Raw genomic sequence first — 20,213 nt, 5'->3', positions numbered from 1 at the left:
GACATATTAACTCCTCTTTAAAATCCTGAGATCTTACTATTTCCAGTCTGAGGTCTTAATCCTCCATTCCTTGCCTCCGACACATTGTGTTTTACCCAAGGTGTGTACTGCAGGGTCAGACTCACAAAGTAGGCCCTAACTGGCCAACCCTTAGGGACATGCATAATGTCATTGAAATAAGTGTGTGCACAGCCAGATCCTGCTCTTGCATTTGGAGCAGCATTACAGACAACTCCAGACTGTAATACGCTGTGTTTTATTATTGAACTCAAATGTCATTCAGACAAAAAATTGTGTTACTACACTTTATCATAATTAAAGAAAGACAAACATGGTGCTATTCACAGACAAATGGATAGCTTGGCTTATTCTTTTCCTGCAGAATTCTTGGCGTTTTTTATCAACGTGTACATAAATGAAAAGAAAAAAAGCAGGTTGTCATATTGTCCTTTGGAGCTCTCTTTTAAAACCTCCTGATGATAATCCACGAGAAAATAATAAATGGCTTCAATTGTAGAAAGATATGTATCTGGCTTTCCTTTCTGGTGACGCCAAAAGCAAGTTTTCCTTGTTTTCAACTCAATTTGTAGTAACCCTGCCAAGAAAAAGGGGACAAATGTTAGGCAGGCTGGCTTAACAAACAGAGCTCCAGACTGGGAATTGAGAGACTTGGGTTCTGTTAACGGCTTGGTCATTGGCCTGCTGGGTGACGTTGGGTAAGTCACTTTGCCTCTCTGTGCCTCAGTTTCTCCATTTCTACAATGAGGGTAATAGTGAAAAGTGCTAGATAAAAGCTAGGTATTTATTATATACTTAGGCTTGGCAGAATTCAATTTTTTTATAATTTTGATGGATGATATTGGTTTGTTTTTAAGCATTCTTTCCATTTTTATCAATTAATTTTTACAGTTGCATAAAATTCTGGGTTTTAAATATTTTTTTTACATTTTTATTGATTTAAATTTTCACAATTACAGTAAATCATGTGTGGAGTCTAACAATTATTTACTCACAAGCAGACATTAAGATTAAAAAAGTTAAAACTTTAACAGTTAAACACAAATCATCAACCTCACACATGAAAAAATACAGAGCAAATAGCCTTAAATCAAACTCTAGGTTCTCAAGCACCTTTTTTCTTACTCCGCTTATTTGGAAGTTTCAATTATTTTTAAGGATATGATTCAGTCATGGAGGTCCTGGATTCCGTGACTTTCTGGAACCTCCATGACTTCTTCTGGAGCAGGGCTGGAGCAGTGGCCCCTGGAACAGCCGACCGGCGGCCAAACCTGAGCCCGCTGGCGCAATAGCAGGGGTTGGGTCAGCCCCCCGGGCCTGAAGCAGCAGTGATCAGCCCAGGCCACAGGAGCAGCAGCAGGACCGGGGCAGTTGCAAGCCCCAGCAGTGCTCTGTTTGTCCCCGTGTCCTAGGGTATTTTTCGTAAAAGTCAGGGACAGGTGAATTTTTGTTTATTGCCCAGGACCTGTCCCTGACTTTTACTGAAAATATCTATGACAGACTCTTAACCTTCATCATCACCATTGATGGACATTTTTCCCTAGGTTTGCATGGGTACTGTGAAATCAACATTTACCAAAAAAAAATCGAATCCCACCAATCTTATATGTAACATCACAAAGATACACACAATTGTCAGCTATGGAGGGGTTTTGTTGTTGTTTTTGCTTTTTAATGTTGGCAATAATTCCCCCATCCTCACTGGGGTCAAAAAAGGTAAGTTTTATAAATATTTCTACTTGAGGCCCAGACCCTACAATTTGATCTTCATGATAGATCACAATACCATTGACTCCATGTGTCTCTATCTAGGCTTAAGGCCTGCCCACATAGATCAAGTTGCAGCAACACGACCTTAAGCCCCAATCCTGCAAAGACTCAAGACCAGGCATAACTGTATGATGGGGCTAAGGGCCTTAGAGTGGAAGGTATAGTTCTGCAGGCATTTGATTTTGAGATGTCTGGAATGGCTATAACAGGTCACTTATGAAAGAAAATTGATGAAGGCAGGGCATGCAAGGGCTTGGTGACAAATGTAAGTTTACTATCTGCTTTTTTCCTTTACTTTTTTTTTATTTTATTGAAATTAACGTGTCTAGAGAAGGCGGAGTAGTGCTTAATATATATTCAATACATCATCTATTTCTAAGCAGAACTCATTCAGTGGAACTGAAATCAGTGGAGTTTTGCTTAAAACCTAATGATATGATATGGCCCATTTTACATGAATATCTTACAATGTTCGTTATATTTACAAAACTGAATAAAAGTAAATAAATTATGCTGATTTCAATCATGCAATGATTCAAAAGCCACTGAAGGCCCTGACACTGCAACCTCCTCACTACTGATCCCTAAATAATCTTATTGAAGTGCAATCCCATATTACCCTAAAAAAACCCCATTGAAGTCACGTCAGCTATTCTGAAAATTCTTTAAAAATGCATAATAAGTCAATGGGATCAATTAGGTTAGCAAGCACTACAGTGTGTAATAAATGTTCGCAAAATCAGGCTCTGAACTATCTTCTTAAATGTTAACATTAAGATGCAAAATCTGTATCTTGAGATAATTTAACATCAGTAATTACAACATGGTCTGAGAATTGCTTGGAAATTACAGACAGAGAAGTTTGGTCCATCTCCAAATGGCCCTATTTCAGGAGCCCAAGCTGGCCTGTAGCCCAGCACTTACAATTTTGTACTTTTTATATAGCTTCATTTAACTGTTTCTGGTGCAATCACCAGAAACATTTAACTGTTTCTGGTGCAATCACAAGGTGAGTCTAGCTATTTATTTCACAGCTAACAACATGAATATTAATAGAATTTTCTTTTCAAAGTACACTATGTTATAACAGGCATTAAACAGTATGTAAACTGGTAATGAAAAATGTGTCTAAACTGAGGATAATAAAAATGATACAGGCTAATCATTTCCTTTAATTTTTACACTAAAGGCAGTTTTCATGACACTAGTTTATCTCCTATATAAAGTTTCAGTGACCTCTTTTAACAGAGGAGTACCCAATAAACCAAAAGAATAAGGGTGAAATTCTGGCTCAACTGAAGTCAATAGCAAAACTCCCACTGACTTCAGTAGAATCAGGGTTTCACCTTACAAGTGGTAAAGTAAAATTTAGGGAAGATTCCTCCAATACAAAGTTCCCATTGCTTAACATTTGGGGGCAGGGAAAGGGAAGTAAGATGTTAAACAACAGTCAGATCACGGACTCCAATGAGAATACAGGCACAGGATCAATTAATTTCAGCACAGAGTATTTAAGAGTTTCAGAACAAAAAATTTAGAAGAGGTTAAGTGTTACTATTTACTGAGCATATTTCCATCATCTCTGTACTGTATCTATATAGCCAAAGGCAATATTTTGTTACAAACACTAGTTGTTCTTATGAGAGTAACTCAGACTATCCAGGAAGTCAACATTTTGACTTGTTTTCATGTTTAGTATCCACATATTTTGAGCTCAAATAATAAAATAAATGTTTGTGCCAATCTGGGATTTAGGCAGGATGGAAGTATAGACATTTAGAACACACACATATGGAGAACAAACAAATTTTGTCCATACAGAAGCTATTTTCTCTCACATGCACTTCATTTGGCCGACGGTCACCTTTCAGAGTTTAGTTCTTATGCTCCCATTCTTTTTCTATGTGCTTTTATCATCACCACAAGCAACCATACTTCTTCACAATTACATCCAGACCTGTGATGATAGATATGAAAACCTGCAAGCTCCCATTCTAATCTACTTTAATGACTGTATTGGGAATGAAGGCACATTTAGGCTTGAAAGAGGCCTGCTGTGAATTTTAAGAGTCTGTTCCAGGGGTCGGCAACCTTTGGTTCGCCATTCCCGGCCAATGGGAGCTGTAGGGGAGTGACGTGCCTGCAGTCGGTCAATGTAAACAAAATGTCTCGTGACCCACCAACGGATTACCCTGATGGGCGCGTGCCGAAGGTTGCTGACCCCGGTCTGTTCTAACCACATTTAACAGAATAAGCAAAAGTAGAACTGCGCATGTGTAAGAAATTGCAAAGTAATTGTTTTTGACCAAAAAAAAACCCCGCTAAAAAACTAGAAAATACAGTTTTAAAGTAACACAAGTTGTAGTGTTGGGGAGGAGAGTTAACATGAAAATGAGAGACTAATATATAATGTGTAAGAAAAGATAAATTATAAATAAGTTTGTGCAACAAAGGGAGGTTCTGGAGAGGACTGTGATGAAATCATGCTGATGAGCTTCTCAGTTACAAGTAACTGATCACCACCTGCTGAGTGTTGTGTCTTGATAAAGATTTGTGAGACTGCTGAGTATGTGAATCTTAATCCAACACACTGTAGTTTTATTCAACAACTAAAGCTTTACTCCCTGATTCTGCGAAGCACTTGAACATGCTCGACTGTAAGCAGATGCTGAAGGGTTCTGCTGAATCCCCATGTTGGATATTATTGTGCAGGGGATTCAGAACTCCACTAGTTTCAGCTCACTGGAATTTCCTTACAGTTCTTGAATTGGTTGCTATGTTTGTCCCTTATGTGGAAGTGGAAAGGGGTTCAGCCCCCTTCTCTAAATCTGCAGATTCTCAACATCTCTGTGGATCTTGGGGAATTTAGCCCAAGAAAAGGGAAGCCACATATTGGTCCCTTGCCTCTGTGTTGCTAGGGCTCTCCTACCAACTGTTGTCCCTTGAATCACCCTTGGTGTCCAAATCATAAAGAACAAGGATTTGTACATTATTTATAGGTGGAGCCTACAGGAGTTGATGAAGTTGTTCCCCCATCTCCCGGTTTTTTTTGGGTGGGGAAACAGGGGCAGGAAATCTTTGCAGACCTGCACCTTCCTCACAAAATGCCTCCAGAGCAGCGGAGACCTGCAGCCCATCAGGGTAATCTGCTGGCAGGCCACGGGACAGTGTTTACATTGACTGTCCGGGCATGGCCACCTGCAGCTCCCAGTGGCCACAGTTTGCCATTCCCGGCCCATGGAAGCTGTGGGAAGTGGCGGCCAGCACGTCCCTCAGCATGCGCGGCTTCCTGCAGCTCCCATTGGCCGGGAACGGCAAACCGTGACCACTGGGAGCTGCAGGTGGCTGTGCCTGTGGACAATCACTGTAAACAGTCTCACAGCCCGCCAGTGGATTACCCTGATGGGCCGTGTGTGGCCTGCAGGTTGCCCACCGCTGCTCCAGAGGACGGGATAAAGGGGCAACATGCCACAGCGATAGTTCCTGCCACATTCCAGTAGCCTCCATGTACAGTTACAGGCTATCATTTACTTGCAGAAGTAGAAGGGAGCATAGATGCTTTAAAAACTGAAGCAGATGCATGGCATATATTTGCAAAAGAGAATATGTAAACTAATAAAAGAGATTTGACTAAGCCTACAGAAAAATTACCTACCCAATCTTCTACTTTAACAGCCATACTTATGCTGCATTACCTCTGGGAAAGTAATCATTAATACTGAATGTAACAGTTTACTTTTTAGATCCAGTGATCATTGATTTCTAATGAAGTAATCTATCAATCCTAACAAAGCATTAGCAACTTTCAAATATTTCCTGTCTGTAATGCAATTGGGTTTGGTTTGGTTTTCTAAAGATATATTACACCACTTTCCTAATAAGATTTAGAAATACTTAATTATGTGCAAGTCTCCTAGGTTGTCTATTTCCAAGGCTAATTGATGTCCCGTATTGCTTTCACTTGTAAGTGCAATTAGCTAGATTTACTGAAATATATAAACGCAGGCTTACAAAACACAGACTTTATTTTACATTTTCTTGGCACGCTTCGTTAATGGTTCTCTCCAGTATTTCTTTTAAGTTTATCTATTTGAACAAATACTGTAGTAACTTATTTTTTGGCAACAGAAGAATGATAGTGATTGTGTAACTCTGATGGGTGCAGTTGAGGTGCATACAGACCGATGTGAATGCCATCAATTTTCCCGTGAGAAAAATAATACAACCAACCCACAAAAGAATTTCTAACAAGTCCATAGTGTAGGAGGTAGGGGTGAAATTCATGCCTTTAAGGCAGTACACAAGCTCAGCTAGTCCTATTTGAGGTATAATAGGGGGAATTGAGGGAGACATGAGTGGCATGGACAGGGAGTCTATGCAGAGCTAGCATGGAACCAAATGCCTTTATTAGCAGAGGGTGCAGAAAGTACAATTCAGGTTTTGGTCCTTTTAGTCATCTCTATGTAGCTACGAGATGAACTGGTAAGATGACATGGACTCACATGCCAACAATATGGGGATGATACACAGCTCTACTTATCTCTCACCATGTACAACTGTACCACCACCACAACCAAGATGGAAGAAGAGTTAGCTGAAACTGAACCTGAACAAAATGGAGGTTATCAAATCTGTCTGCCATTCTCTACATTGGCTTGCCACAGAATGTCAATTCAAATTCATGGTCTCCGCCCTTAATTTCAAGGTGCTGTTCCAGAATGAAAACTGCAGTCACTCATTAGACACCATGGAATTTTCTATCACAACAGCAAAGCTCATCTGTGTAGGAGACAAAGCTTTGTCAAGAACCACCCCAGACTATGGAAGGAACTTCCACGGGAACTAAGGACCAGAACAAATCTCACCACCTTCTGCTTCAAGTGCAAGGTGTACTTTTTTGACTTACTTTCTCTAATATAAACACATAGTGTGTACATATTAAAAAAACAAAACACTAACCTACTCATAGAGAGAGGAGAAGAGAGAATGAACCACATGTAACACATATTAGTCACATCACTTAATGACTACTGGAAGGCACTCAGGTAGGTTGGTGACAAGGACTGCATAAGATTCTGACTAGACTAGAATTAGAAGAGTGGTGTGGAGTAGAGAATTTGGGATTATATAACCTGGGGAAGGGTCCACTGGGTCAACTCTTAAGTAGACGAAATCCCTACCTTATTATTATTTGTATTACTATAGCGCCTAGGAGCTCTAGTCATGGACCAGGAGCCCATTATGGTGGTCACTGTACAAACAGAACAAGATTGTCTCTGCCCTAAGGGGCTTACAGTGTAAGTATAACACAAGACAACGGACACAGACAGATGGGGGAGTTCAAGTAAACAACAATGAGAGTATTGGTCAGCAAGCTAGGCAGTGATCTCTGCCCACCAGCAGCCTAACAGTTTTTGAGCTGTTTGTCGACATCACAGAAAAGGAGTTTTGAAGATGGAAACGAGGTAAGTGTGTGGACATTTACAAGGAGCTTCTCCCAAGCATGTAGGGCAGCATGGGAGAAAGTACAAAAGCATTTATTTGAAAATGTAACAATTGGGTGATGGAGGCTGGCATCATGGGCTGACTGGAGGCACGCATCGACAGCTCACTGGCAAATGAGAGGTGATAGGTAGGTGGCGATTTACTGTGAAGTGCCTGGAAGCTAAATACAAGCATCTTATGTTTGATGCAATAGAGAATGGGGAGTCAGTGGAAGGATTCAAAGAGAGGCGTGAGGTGGTCAAAGTGATGGGCTAGGAAAGTGATCATTGCAGCAGCATTCCGAATGGATGTAAGTGTGGTAAGATTGCATTTGTCTAGGCCAGAGAAAAGAATGTTACAGTAATCAAGATGACGAGAGCTTGGAGGAGAATTTTAGCTGTGTGGATGGATAAGAATAGTCATATCTTAAGAGATGTTATGCCAAAAGATTCTGCAAGATTTAAGTTTAGCCTGGATTTGAGGACCTAGAAAAAGGTGTAAGTCAAAAGATGTGCCTGCAGGTTATAGGCACGAGCAACAGATGGGCTGATGACCACCACAATGATTAGAAGATTAGAAGGCAGAAGCTACCATTCTGTCCCCTAGGCTGAAATAGGTACAGGGATAGGCTATGGTGCAGTCCGATGACTTGGCCCTGAAAGGGGGGGGAGGGGGGAGGATTTTCTCTCCTTAGATACAAACAAGACATCCATATAAATCCCAAGTTTCTTAGCTGCATGTTGGTTTCCTGGATTTCATCCTTTGTGAACAGGATTATTAAGTGCCTTAAATCAGTTCACATTTACTCCATGCGATAAAGCAATACATCACTGTAGTGTATATCAATTTATTTGATAACAGAATTTTTATGTTAAATATATTTAGTAATAGGATTTTTATTGGATAATAAATTATGCTCATATGTAGTATTTTTAATGAGCTAACTGGGCAGCAAAGCAGCATTCATCTTCCATGCAGGAAACCTGTGATGCCCACTCCATACGCTGGTAGAAATTAAGTTGAGAAATACATACTTGCTAATACACAGAGTAGAAATGAAGGAAATGTGCCTTCCAACCTAAGGGCTTGCTCTTGCTCTCGTGAAGTCAGTTTTCAAACTGCCATTGATTTCAATGGGAGCAGGATTGAGCCCTACATAGCACAAGTATAAAACTGCCAAATTGTTGTTACGCATTTTAATTCTCTGTGGAATGCTTAAATATGTCCTTCTAATCAATATAACACAATGAAGGCTGTGTAGAACTACAAGTACATTGTGCTAATTCATAATAAAAGCAACAATGCTCGTATTATGTTTTCCACTGATGGCATTATTGATACTGTCAGGAAGAACTAGGTTCTGTGTAACACAACATGTTCAGATATTTGACAAAAGCCGGGGTGGGCGGGGGAATGACACCAAACAAGAAAACGGCCACACCTTTAGATTTCTCCATTTTAAGTCATATAATTGAACCCCTGATGTGAAGTATGTTCAGATCCACTTTCATGTATGTATTTTGACCCTGCTCATCACTATGGTATCCAATCAGGTCTTTTGCATTTAGGAAAGAAATACGTATATTTCATTTAGCCACTTTACTATAGCTGTAACATCCCATTTTATTTATTTACTTATTTACCTTGGAGTCGCTCATCAGTGATTATTTTGTTGGTTTGATTCCAAGTACTGTCAATAAATATTACTTTCTTCAGTACAGTGTCTTCACTCCTGCTGTTTGATTTGTCTTCGCTTAGGTTTCTATCTTCTTTTGTTTCTATTTTTGCTTTCTTGAGAAATGGCTCTGCTGAAGAATCATCATCATTGCCACAACTAACATTTTTCTGAACATTTTTTTGCAGATGGATAATAATATCTTTTACCGAAATTGAGTTAGGACCAGGAAAGATAAGTGCAATCTAAAATGAAAACAAATAGAGAGATCCGAGTGCCATTTAGATAGAAAATCTTAAAAGTTCTTGAAACTTTACCAGAAACTTTCTATTAAAAAAGAAAATACCTATTCTGTACAGCAATCCACACACAAATAAAACCATTTAAATCCATACAAGATGAAAGTGAACTTCTCTTTGAAAATGTATTTCAAATGCCCCAAAGGGTAAGAAGAGAGACAGGGTAAAAGAAAAACTAAATTAAGGTAAGGGATTTGTTTAAATTAATTATTTGCAAGGGTTTCATTAAATATGTACAGGCTTGGCAGAATTAGCTTTTAACAGTAAATGTCAGTAAATATCAATTTCACCATACATATCCAAACAGACTAAAAATGTTTCCACCACCAATAACTGAAAATTTACAGATAGGCAAAGATAGAAAAATGCTGCTTGACAACTTACTACAGGCTGTCATTAAATAATTATTGTCTGATGTAGCCATAGTTTCCTGCAACTGAAAATGTTAAAAACAAACAAAAAAACCCGATAAAAACTGACAAATTGCTTAAAACCCAAAATTTCATGCAATGTGAAAACATAAATCAATAAAAATAAAATGTTTAAAGATATCCACCAAAATTATATATATATATATATATATATATATATATATATATATATATATATAAAAATCAAAATCTGCCAAGCCTACATGTGTATTACTTCCATACGTGTTAAACAAAGTTATCCTACCAGCCAATATTTTCTGTGCAAGGTACTATGCAGATGTTTACACTAATCTATTTCTCTATGCCAGGGTGCAACTTTATATTGTGAAGATGGCCAGATTCCACTTTTAATTATGGGCCAGAGTATAAATGTAGGACTACTTGTTAGCCTAAATTAATTCATAAATTTTAAGGCCAGAAGTGTCGATTAGATCATCTAGTCTGACCTCTAATCACAGCAGAACTCCCACAGATGTCAATGGTATGTCACACAAAACAACAGTATAATATGGCCTATATGCAATAATTAAACCTCCTTATTACATTCAGCATCTTAATGGGAATTTATGACCTCCTTTAGGATCAGCAGTATTTTCTTTTTTTTCCCCAGTCTTCCCTATCCTCCTTCCTCTGTTTCTCTCCCTCTTCCTTGTTCTTTGCTTTTCCCTGAAGCAAATACCAATTCCCACATCCATGAATCATTCACTCTCTTTCCTTCCCAATTGTTAATGCGGACGATAAATATTTGTTAGGTTTCAGAATTCTCACTGCAGTGAAATTGAGGACCGGGTGCTCATTCTTCACAGTCATTATTTCAGGCTCTGTTCTGACTCAAGACGACAACATGTATCAATTACATTTGGTAGGTTTTCCCTGCACCAGAAAATACTAGAAACTTACTTTTTACAAAATAAAAGCTTAGATTCTGCAGAAGTTGAATATGCCAAGCAGGCCACATAACTCCATCAAGCAGGGCAATGCGGCCAGTGGGCTTGGTGTTTGACACTTCTGCTCTATGCAGTAAGTAAAATACTTGCTACAAAGCGCAATGAACCAAATCCTCTCTCTTCTCTGTGGGTGCAGAGGATCGTGGACACAACAGAATCAGTGCATTTAGGCTGCACATGGAGGCAAATTTCCATGAGCCCGGCAGGATGTCCATATCCCTATGCACTGCAGAGACGTGCTCTGGGTGGGGTGGAATGGATTCATGGAGGAATAGAGGCAGAGTAGTTGAATCTGCACTCCCCCTGCAAAGGGGAGGTGCAATATCAGCAGGAGTTGGGAGACGAAAGGCACATGAACACTTCCCCAGCGCACAGCCCTGTTACAGAATTTCTTACTTCATGTCTTTTTTCTTCATATTCCGGAATGCAAGGATATGTATAAATGGTAACATCTTCAGGTGCCAGGAGTTTAGCATGTACAGCAGTGCTTTTGCCATCAGTTTCATTTGGGTGTTTAATTATGTCAATCTTCAAAGGAAGCTACAACAAAAATGGCAGACATATAAACAAATCTGGATGTATGTCTAGGAAATCTCCAGACAGAAACTTTTTAGAATATATAGTAAATTCATATAGTTTCCTAAAAATGTTTTGATTTAGATATATAAGAATATGGAAGTTCCTAATTTCAACAGAAGTTCCTTAAAAACTATACTGTTTAATGAAAAATAGGGAGCGGGGGGAGATCAGATTAAAATACACAGGAAATAGCACTCACTGCTTTTAATAATAAGCAATTTAGCTATTATATGTGCACACTTGACACTCTGTCACTAAAGTGAAGGCTCTATTGATACTTTTGTTATCAATTTTAATTTTCAGTTATTAATAATGGACAAAAGAAGTTATGCATTTAAATTTAGCAGCCTTATGCTCCCAATCCTGAACACCTATTTGTATTAGGTATTCAACACATTGAAATTAATACAAAACTCTTTGATTTCAAGGTGAACAGAGTCAAGCACAATGGTTAAAATTTTCAAAAGCACCTAACTGACTTATGAGCCAAAGTCCAATTTTCAATAGGCCCGTGGCATTTAAGTGTGAAGTGACTTTTGTAAATGGGACCTTGGCACTTCTGAAAGCTTTATTCCCTATCTCAGCTGAAAAACAATATATTTTAAGAAAACAGTTAACTGACTTAGTTATACAACTATGAGCAGTTCTTTATTTTTTTTTAAGTTCACATTTTGAGTCATATTCAGCTTTGGTTTAAATGGGTGCAGCTCCCTAGCATTTGTTTATACAAACCCTCACCCTCACTACAGAGTCAGATTCCTACGCCAGAAGTGGCCAGTGTGATCGTCTAGTCCAGGAGTGGCCAACCTAAGCCTGAGAAGGAGCCAAAATTTACCAATGTACATTGCCAAAGAGCCACAGTAATACATCAGCAGCCTCCTACCCACCGGCAGCCCTGCCGATCAGCGCCTCCCTTTCCCTCCCAGCACTTCCCGATCAGCTGTTTCATGGTGTTCAGGAGGCTCTGGGGGGTGGGGGGGAGGAGGAGCGAGGGTATGGTAGGCTCAGGGGAGGGGGTGGGAAGGGGTGGCAGGGTCAGGGGTTGAGCAGTGAACACCCCCCAGCACAGTGGAAAGTTGGCACGTGTAGCTCCAGCCCTAGAGTCGGTGCCTATACAAGGAGCCACATATTAACTTCTGAAGAGCCGCATGTGGTTCCAGAGCCAGAGGTTGGCCACCCCTGGTCCAGTCTGACCTCCTGTATACGACAAGCCATAGAACTTCCCCCAAAATAATTCCTAGAGTGTACTTTTTAGCAAACACTCTCATCTTGATTTCAAAATGTCTATGCCACTGGTACTTACAATTTGGAGAACTCTGGTGAGAATGGTTTAAGAAAGAGTTTAAAGAATTAGTCCTAATCCCTCAATTTCATAACTTTACAAATGAAGAGTCCCATTGACTTCAGTGGGACTCCTTGTATATGCAAAGTTGAGCATATGCATAAGTATTTGCAGAACTGAAACCTTAACTATCAATTTTCTTACATCTGGTTCCTTAAACCAGACAACTAACCCTACTTTATCATAATTTATTCATCTATCATTACCACTGTGTTAAAGAGGACCTAGAAAAAGAGAATGCTGGCAATGTATTCACACAGACCCCCCCCCCCCCCAACAAATAATAGGCACATAAATAGGTTATGTTTCACTAACCTTCACAACTGGAATTTCTTTGCTAGGCACAGTTTCAACTGGAACATAACATGAATAACAATAAAACATCCTTGAACTACCACATCTTGGGCACTTTGATCTCCCACTCTTTTGGGCCTTTTCAAGAACTTCCCAGGATGCTAACTGTAAATTTTGAAGTGGATTATCTTGAAGTGATGAAGTAGTCTGTTGTTGTGAATTTTTCAAACATTCAAAATTTCTTTTTAATTTCTGATGGCTTTCTTGGTTCAAACATGAAGATGAATTTAAAGACATCTTTACTTTAAACAGACCATATGCTGTATCTGCTAAAGAAAAATACATTGTATCTGATGTACTATAAATAGACTAATTTCTAAAAAAGTAATCATCATGTGGTCATCCTATTTAACTAACACATACTTGTTATTACTTATCACAGCAGAAATCGACTACATCAGATCAAATTAATCCTGAAGAGATTATATTAAAAAAAAAAAAACACCCCCTGAGGTTCCTATCAGTAGCCAGACTCCTCTATGCTAGGTGCTATACAAACATAGATTAAAAGATGGTCCTTGACTTAAAGAACGCAAGGACTCGGGCCTTGACCATGCAGACATGCACATGCATAGTTTTACTCAGATGAGTTGTTTCACTCACTTTACTCATGTGAGTAAAGTTACAAACATGCATTTTTGTAAATTCAAGCTGTAAACTTTCCGATTTTGCAAACGCTTTGGCCTCAATCCTGCTAATGGACTTCAGTATGTGCTTAACTTTACTTACACGAGTAGTCCCATTAATTTCCAGTAGGAGTATGCGTTTGCAAATATAAGTATACAGGTTTAGGTCCCAACCCTGCAATTTGTTGGGACACACCCCTTTGCCTACACAAAGCCCCACTGATATGCATAGGATTCTGAGAGGGCACAGTGATTTTCCAGCATGCAATAAAGTGCAGGTTCAGAGCCATTGACAAAAATAATGAGGAGTCCTTGTGGCACCTTAGAGACTAACAAATTTATCTGGGCATAAGCTTTCGTGGGCTAGGACCCACTTCGTCGGATGCATGGAGTGAAAATACAGGAGCAGGCATAAATACATGAAAGGATGAGGGGTTGCTTTACCAAGTGTGAGGTCAGTCTAACGAGTTAAATCATATTGGTATGGTATGAGATAACAGCAGGATACCAAGGGAGGAAAAATAACTTATGAAGTGGTAAGAGAGTGGCCAATGTTAGGCCAAAATTTTCAAACTTCAGTGCCTAAAATTGAGCTCCTAAATTGAAAATGAGCCACTTGTTTACTTTAAATAACTTTAATCATAGAAAGTCTCAACATTTTCACATTACCTTCTGTAGATGTGCTGGGGGTTTTTTTTGGTAGCTTAAAAAAAAAAAGATGTATTTGTCTCTACAGCAGTGATAAAGATATTAATTAAAGCATTTTTTAGTTAAACTTAACAGTTCTGTTTTAAGTAGAGGAACAAAATATTAATGCAAGAACTGTAGACTGTTCATCCCAGATGTCAAAGCAACATAGAATACTGGGGCCCCCTACATCACATAAAAGGGCTGGCACAAAGGGGCCCTAAAAGCCCTGTATTCAACTGGGAGAATTCCCCCAGGGCAAGCACAGTCTAATACTACACCTGAGAACCCAGTGTAGGTGACAAGCCAGGAGTTGCACCACAGTGCTGTGACAGACAGACTTCCAGAACTATTTAAAAAGAAAAGGAGTACTTGTGGCACCTTAGAGACTAACCAATTTATTTGAGCATAAGCTTTTGTGAGCTACAGCTCACTTCATCGGATGCATACTGTGGAAAGTTTAGAAGATCTTATGAAAAGCATGAAAAAATACCTCCTCCCACCCCACTCTCCTGCTGGTAATAGCTTATCTAAAGTGATCACTCTCCTTACAATGTGTATGAAAATCAAGGTGGGCCATCACCAGCACAAATCCAGGTTTTCTCCCCCCCCCCCCCCCCCAAAACACACACACACACACACACACACAAACTCACTCTCCTGCTGGTAATAGCTTATCCAAAGTGACCACTCTCCCTACAATGTGCATGATAATCAAGGTGGGCCATTTCCAGCATAAATCCAAGTTTAACCAGAACGTCTGGGGGGGTGGGGGGGGGGGAGAAAAAAACAAGGGGAAATAGGCTACCTTGCATAATGACTTAGCCACTCCCAGTCTCTATTTAAGCCTAAATTAATAGTATCCAATTTGCAAATTAATTTCAATTCAGCAGTTTCTCGTTGGAGTCTGGATTTGAAGTTTTTTTGTTTTAAGATAGCAACCTTTATGTCTGTAATTGCGTGACCAGAGAGATTGAAGTGTTCTCCGACTGGTTTATGAATATTATAATTCTTGACATCTGATTTGTGTCCATTTATTCTTTTACGTAGAGACTGTCCAGTTTGACCAATGTACACGGCAGAGGGGCATTGCTGGCACATGATGGCATATATCACATTGGTGGATGTGCAGGTGAACGAGCCTCTGATAGTGTGGCTGATGTTATTAGGCCCTGTGATGGTGTCCCCTGAATAGATATGTGGGCATAGTTGGCAACGGGCTTTGTTGCAAGGATAGGTTCCTGGGTTAGTGGTTCTGTTGTGTGGTATGTGGTTGTTGGTGAGTATTTGCTTCAGGTTGGGGGGCTGTCTATAGGCAAGGACTGGCCTGTCTCCCAAGATTTGTGAGACTGTTGGGTCATCCTTCAGGATAGGTTGTAGATCCTTAATAATGCGTTGGAGGGGTTTCAGTTGGGGGCTGAAGGTGATGGCTAGTGGCGTTCTGTTATTTTCTTTGTTAGGCCTGTCCTGTAGTAGGTGACTTCTGGGAACTCTTCTGGCTCTATCAATCTGTTTCTTCACTTCCACAGGTGGGTATTGTAGTTGTAAGAATGCTTGATAGAGATCTTGTAGGTGTTTGTCTCTGTCTGAGGGGTTGGAGCAAATGGGGTTGTATCGCAGAGCTTGGCTGTAGACGATGGATTGTGTAGTGTGGTCCGGGTGAAAGCTGGAGGCATGTAGGTAGGAATAATGGTCAGTAGGTTTCCGGTATAGGGAGGTGTTTATGTGTACATTGTTTATTAGCACTGTAGTGTCCAGGAAGTGGATCTCTTGTGTGGACTGGACCAGGCGGAGGTTGATGGTGGGATAGAAATTGTTGAAATCATGGTGGAATTCCTCAAGGGCTTCTTTTCCATGGGTCCACATGATGAAGATGTCATCAATATAGCACAAGTAGAGTAGGGGCATTAGGGGACGAGAGCTGAGGAAGCGTTGTTCTAAATCAGCCATAAAAATGTAGGCATACTGTGGGGCCATGCGGGTACCCATAGCAGTGCCGCTGATCTGAAGGTATACATTGTACCCAAATGTGAAATAGTTGTGGGTGAGGACAAAGTCACAAAGTTCAGCCACCAGGTTAGCCGTGACATTATCGGGAATAGTGTTCTTGACGGCTTGTAGTCCATCTTTGTGTGGAATGTTGGTGTAGAGGGCTTCTACATCCATAGTGGCCAGGATGGTGTTATCAGGAAGATCACCGATGGATTGTAGTTTCCTCAGGAAGTCAGTGGTGTCTCGAAGGTAGCTGGGAGTGCTGGTAGTGTAGGGCCTGAGGAGGGAGTCTACATAGCCAGACAATCCTGCTGTCAGGGTGCCAATGCCTGAGATGATGGGGCACCCAGGATTTCCAGGTTTATGGATCTTAGGTAGTAGATAGAATATCCCAGGTCAGGGTTCCAGGGGTGTCTCTGTGCAGATTTGATCTTGTGCTTTTTCAGGAAGTTTCTTGAGCAAATGCTGTAGTTGCTTTTGGTAACTCTCAGTGGGATCATAGGGTAATGGCTTGTAGAAAGTGGTGTTGGAGAGCTGCCGAGCAGCCTCTTGTTCATATTCCGACCTATTCATGATGACAACAGCACTCTTTTGTCAGCCTTTTTGATTATGATGTCAGAGTTGTTTCTGAGGCTGTGGATGGCATTGTGTTCTGCACGGCTGAGGTTGTGGGGTAAGTGATGCTGCTTTTCCACAATTTCAGCCCATGCACGTCGGCGGAAGCATTCTATGTAGAAGTCCAGTCTGCTGTTTCGACCTTCAGGAGGAGTCCACCTAGAATCCTTCTTTTTGTAATGTTGGTAGGGAGGCCTCTGTGGATTAGTATGTTGTTCAGAGGTATTTTGGAAATATTCCTTGAGTCGGAGACGTCAAAAATAGGATTCTAGGTCACCACAGAACTGTATCATGTTCATGGGGGTGGAGGGGCAGAAGGAGAGGCCCCGAGATAGGACAGCTGCTTCTGCTGGGCTGAGAGTATAGTTGGATAGGTTAACAATATTGCTGGGTGGGTTGAGGGAACCATTGCTGTGGCCCCTTGTAGCATAGAGTAGTTTAGAAAGTTTAGTGTCCTTTTTCTTTCGTAGAGAAGCAAAGTGTGCGTTGTAAATGGAAATCCCAGAAGTCACCTACTACAGGACAGGCCTTAAAACAAAAAAACTTCAAATCCAGACTCCAGCGAGAAACTGCTGAATTGGAATTTATTTGCAGAGAGTGGTCAGTTTGGATGAGCTAATGCCAGCAGGAGAGTGAGTTTGTGTGTGTGTGGGGGGGGGGGTGAGAAAACCTGGATTTGCGCTGGAAATGGCCCACCTTGATTATCATGCACATTGTAGGGAGAGTGGGTCACTTTGGATAAGCTATTACCAGCAGGAAAGTGAGTTTGTGTGTGTGGTTTTTGGAAAAAAGGGGAGGGGGGTGAGAAAACCTGGATTTGTGCTGGAAATGGCCCACCTTGATTATCATACACATTGTAAGGAGAGTGATCACTTTAGATAAGCTATTACCAGCAGGAGAGTGGGGTGAGAGGAGGTATTGTTTCATGGTCTCTGTGTACATAATGTCTTCTGCAGTTTCCACAGTATGCATCCGATGAAGTGAGCTGTAGCTCACGAAAGCTTATGCTCAAATAAATTGGTTAGTCTCTAAGGTGCCACAAGTACTCCTTTTCTTTTTGCGAATACAGACTAACACGGCTGTTACTCTGAAATCTAATCATACAGATTCTTCAAGGAGAAAAAAGAGGCCAGGAGGCCCTCTGATTTGATATGCATGCCCAGCCTGCAAACTGATTCTCTTCAATATAATGCCTTATGGCAGTGTGGTGTTCAATTACAAAGCCCCAAAGCATTTTCATCATTGAGGCTGACAGGAAAAATGCTGCTGTTAGTGGAAGAGGAAAACCTCTGTGGTCTCAAAATAATAGCTACACAAAAACTTAACTGAAAAACAAACGTAATATATTTTTGCAAGCACAACAGCAATACAGTTTTCACATCCTGTAAGACTGAGAGCTTGATTCAGACAACAAATCAGTCATAACGAATAACGATTCGATCTGCAGAGTAGCCTCCTCCCACAGCAGAGAAGTCTTGCTTATGCAGAGACAGACTACCTCATCTAGATGAATTTTAAGACATTTTAATACCTCTCACGAAGGAGAATTGCTCTATAGGTTTCAGTGAAATACTGAAAACTATATTGGTCATTTTCAAAGTCACCCTCAATGAAGCTGTTCCAAAATGACAGCCCTGCTCACTAATTTCTGCCCTGGGGCCTGGGAATAGTGCACTGTTAGGACTCAATCCTGCAAAGTCGTGAGGCCTTCCTCAAAAAAGTTGTGAATTCCCTCATCTTCCATTGAAACCAAATGTACAGGAACAGGCCCTTTAGAAGCAACAAACAACAAGGATCAGAGCACCATAAAAAGGCAATAGGAAACACAAATGAAGTGTTAAAAAGGATTGAGGCCTTTGCTGTTTCGATTTAAACAGAAGGGTATGTAAATCAGGGGTACTGGAAAATAACAAAAATTCTCTTGCCGAACATTATTACAGGTTTCAGAGTAGCAGCCGTGTTAGTCTGTATCCGCAAAAAGAAAAGGAGTGGGTACGAGAGGGCTGCCGGATTTTGTTCACAAGGAGCCCTTCCTCAGAGTAGTATGGGCAAGGAGGAGGCAGGCTGGCTTGCTTGACCCAGCTCCAGCCCCAGCCTCCCACAAGTACTCCTGTTCTTTTTGCGGATACTGACTAACACGGCTGCTACTCTGAAACCTGTAATTGTGGCACCTTAGAGACTAACAAATTTATTTGAGCATGAGCTTTTGTGAGCGGAGCTGTAGCTCACGAAAGCTTATGCTCAAATAAATTTGTTAGTTTCTAAGGTGCCACAAGTACTCCTTTTCTTTTTGCAAACATTATTAGACACCATAAACACATATACTTCCTATTCACTATCTTCTCCTACTACCATTTTTAACAGGATAAGAGAGCAAACGCTATTTTGGGAGGCAAGTCTGCTCCTTCACAGAAGTGGGACTGGCCTGAGAATCTTAGGCGCTTGCCTTCATGATCATCAGCAGAGATTCCATTGCTCCCAGGCCTGGACGTGATGGTCCTAAAGGCGCCACTGCAGACACTGAAATGAGGGGGCAATGCACTGTACACCTGTATGGGCTGCTGTGTACCACAAGGGGCCCATCCAGTCATTGAAACAAGCACCTCCTCCTTGCCCATACTACTCTGAGGAAGGGCTCCTTGTGAACAAAATCCGGCAGCCCTCTCGTACCCATAAAAGCCGCCTCTACACACATCTAAATGGAGCAAACTCCCTCTCTTCACTACTCCCTTACAGTCCTCCCCGTGGACATCAAAACAGAGTAACACCCCCCTTCGCAATGGGGTAACTCCCCACACAGGGGACCGGAAAATAGCACAATGGGGCATCATCTACCCACAGGGCCCTCCCCGCAAACCTCAGCGAGGGCCCTCCGCATGCCCTGGACAAACACCAGCCCGCCCCTTTAACCCCTGCTCGAGTGGCGGGGCCCGAGAATCAGGCACCCCCGGGCCAGGAGGCGCTGCAGGTGCCCAGGCCCGGCCCTCACGGAGGGCAGATGTTTACCTGGAGGAATCCAGGCAGGCTGGCTCGCTTGACCCAGCTCCAGCCCCAGCCTCCCCCCGCGTGTCTGGATAATCACAGGAGACCCCGCCTCAGCCACTCGCTCAGTTCCAGCCCTAAAGAAACGCCGGCTGCTCCCAGTCCTACGGCGCTCGGCAGCGCTTCCAACTCTGGGCCCCGGTCCGAACTCCGCAACCGGAACCAAAGGGCCCGGCCTCGGCCTGCCGGCGTGCGGGACACCGGAAGAACCCACCCGAGGGAGCGCTTTTTAGGAGACGCCTGGTTGCTAGGGGGCCTTAGTAACGGTACACAGCGGCCAGAGCTGCTGCTGGTGCTGCAGCCGCTGCCGCTGTTCGCTGCTGGGGCAGGGGCAGGTACTGAGGGTGCGCGG

At 41.6% G+C, this 20,213-nt stretch overlaps 1 protein-coding gene across 1 annotated transcript; it reads right to left on the bottom strand.

The window, feature by feature from the left end:
- Positions 1 to 237: 237 nt before the first annotated feature.
- DTWD1 (DTW motif tRNA-uridine aminocarboxypropyltransferase 1) lies at positions 238 to 19,946 on the bottom strand. The gene is made up of 5 exons (XM_077829051.1): positions 19,826 to 19,946; positions 12,861 to 13,168; positions 11,021 to 11,164; positions 8,916 to 9,192; positions 238 to 595 (listed from the first exon to the last, which is right to left on the bottom strand). Exons 2-5 carry the CDS (start codon positions 13,134 to 13,136, stop codon positions 366 to 368), a joined length of 927 nt encoding a protein of 308 aa, XP_077685177.1. The 5' UTR covers positions 13,137 to 13,168; positions 19,826 to 19,946; the 3' UTR covers positions 238 to 365.
- Positions 19,947 to 20,213: the final 267 nt, after the last annotated feature.

This window comes from Eretmochelys imbricata, chromosome 10 (genome assembly GCF_965152235.1).
Source record: "Eretmochelys imbricata isolate rEreImb1 chromosome 10, rEreImb1.hap1, whole genome shotgun sequence".
NCBI lineage: Eukaryota > Metazoa > Chordata > Testudines > Cheloniidae > Eretmochelys > Eretmochelys imbricata.
The sequence above is the reverse complement of the archived record's forward strand: the minus strand, read 5'-3'. Positions and strand labels throughout refer to the sequence as shown.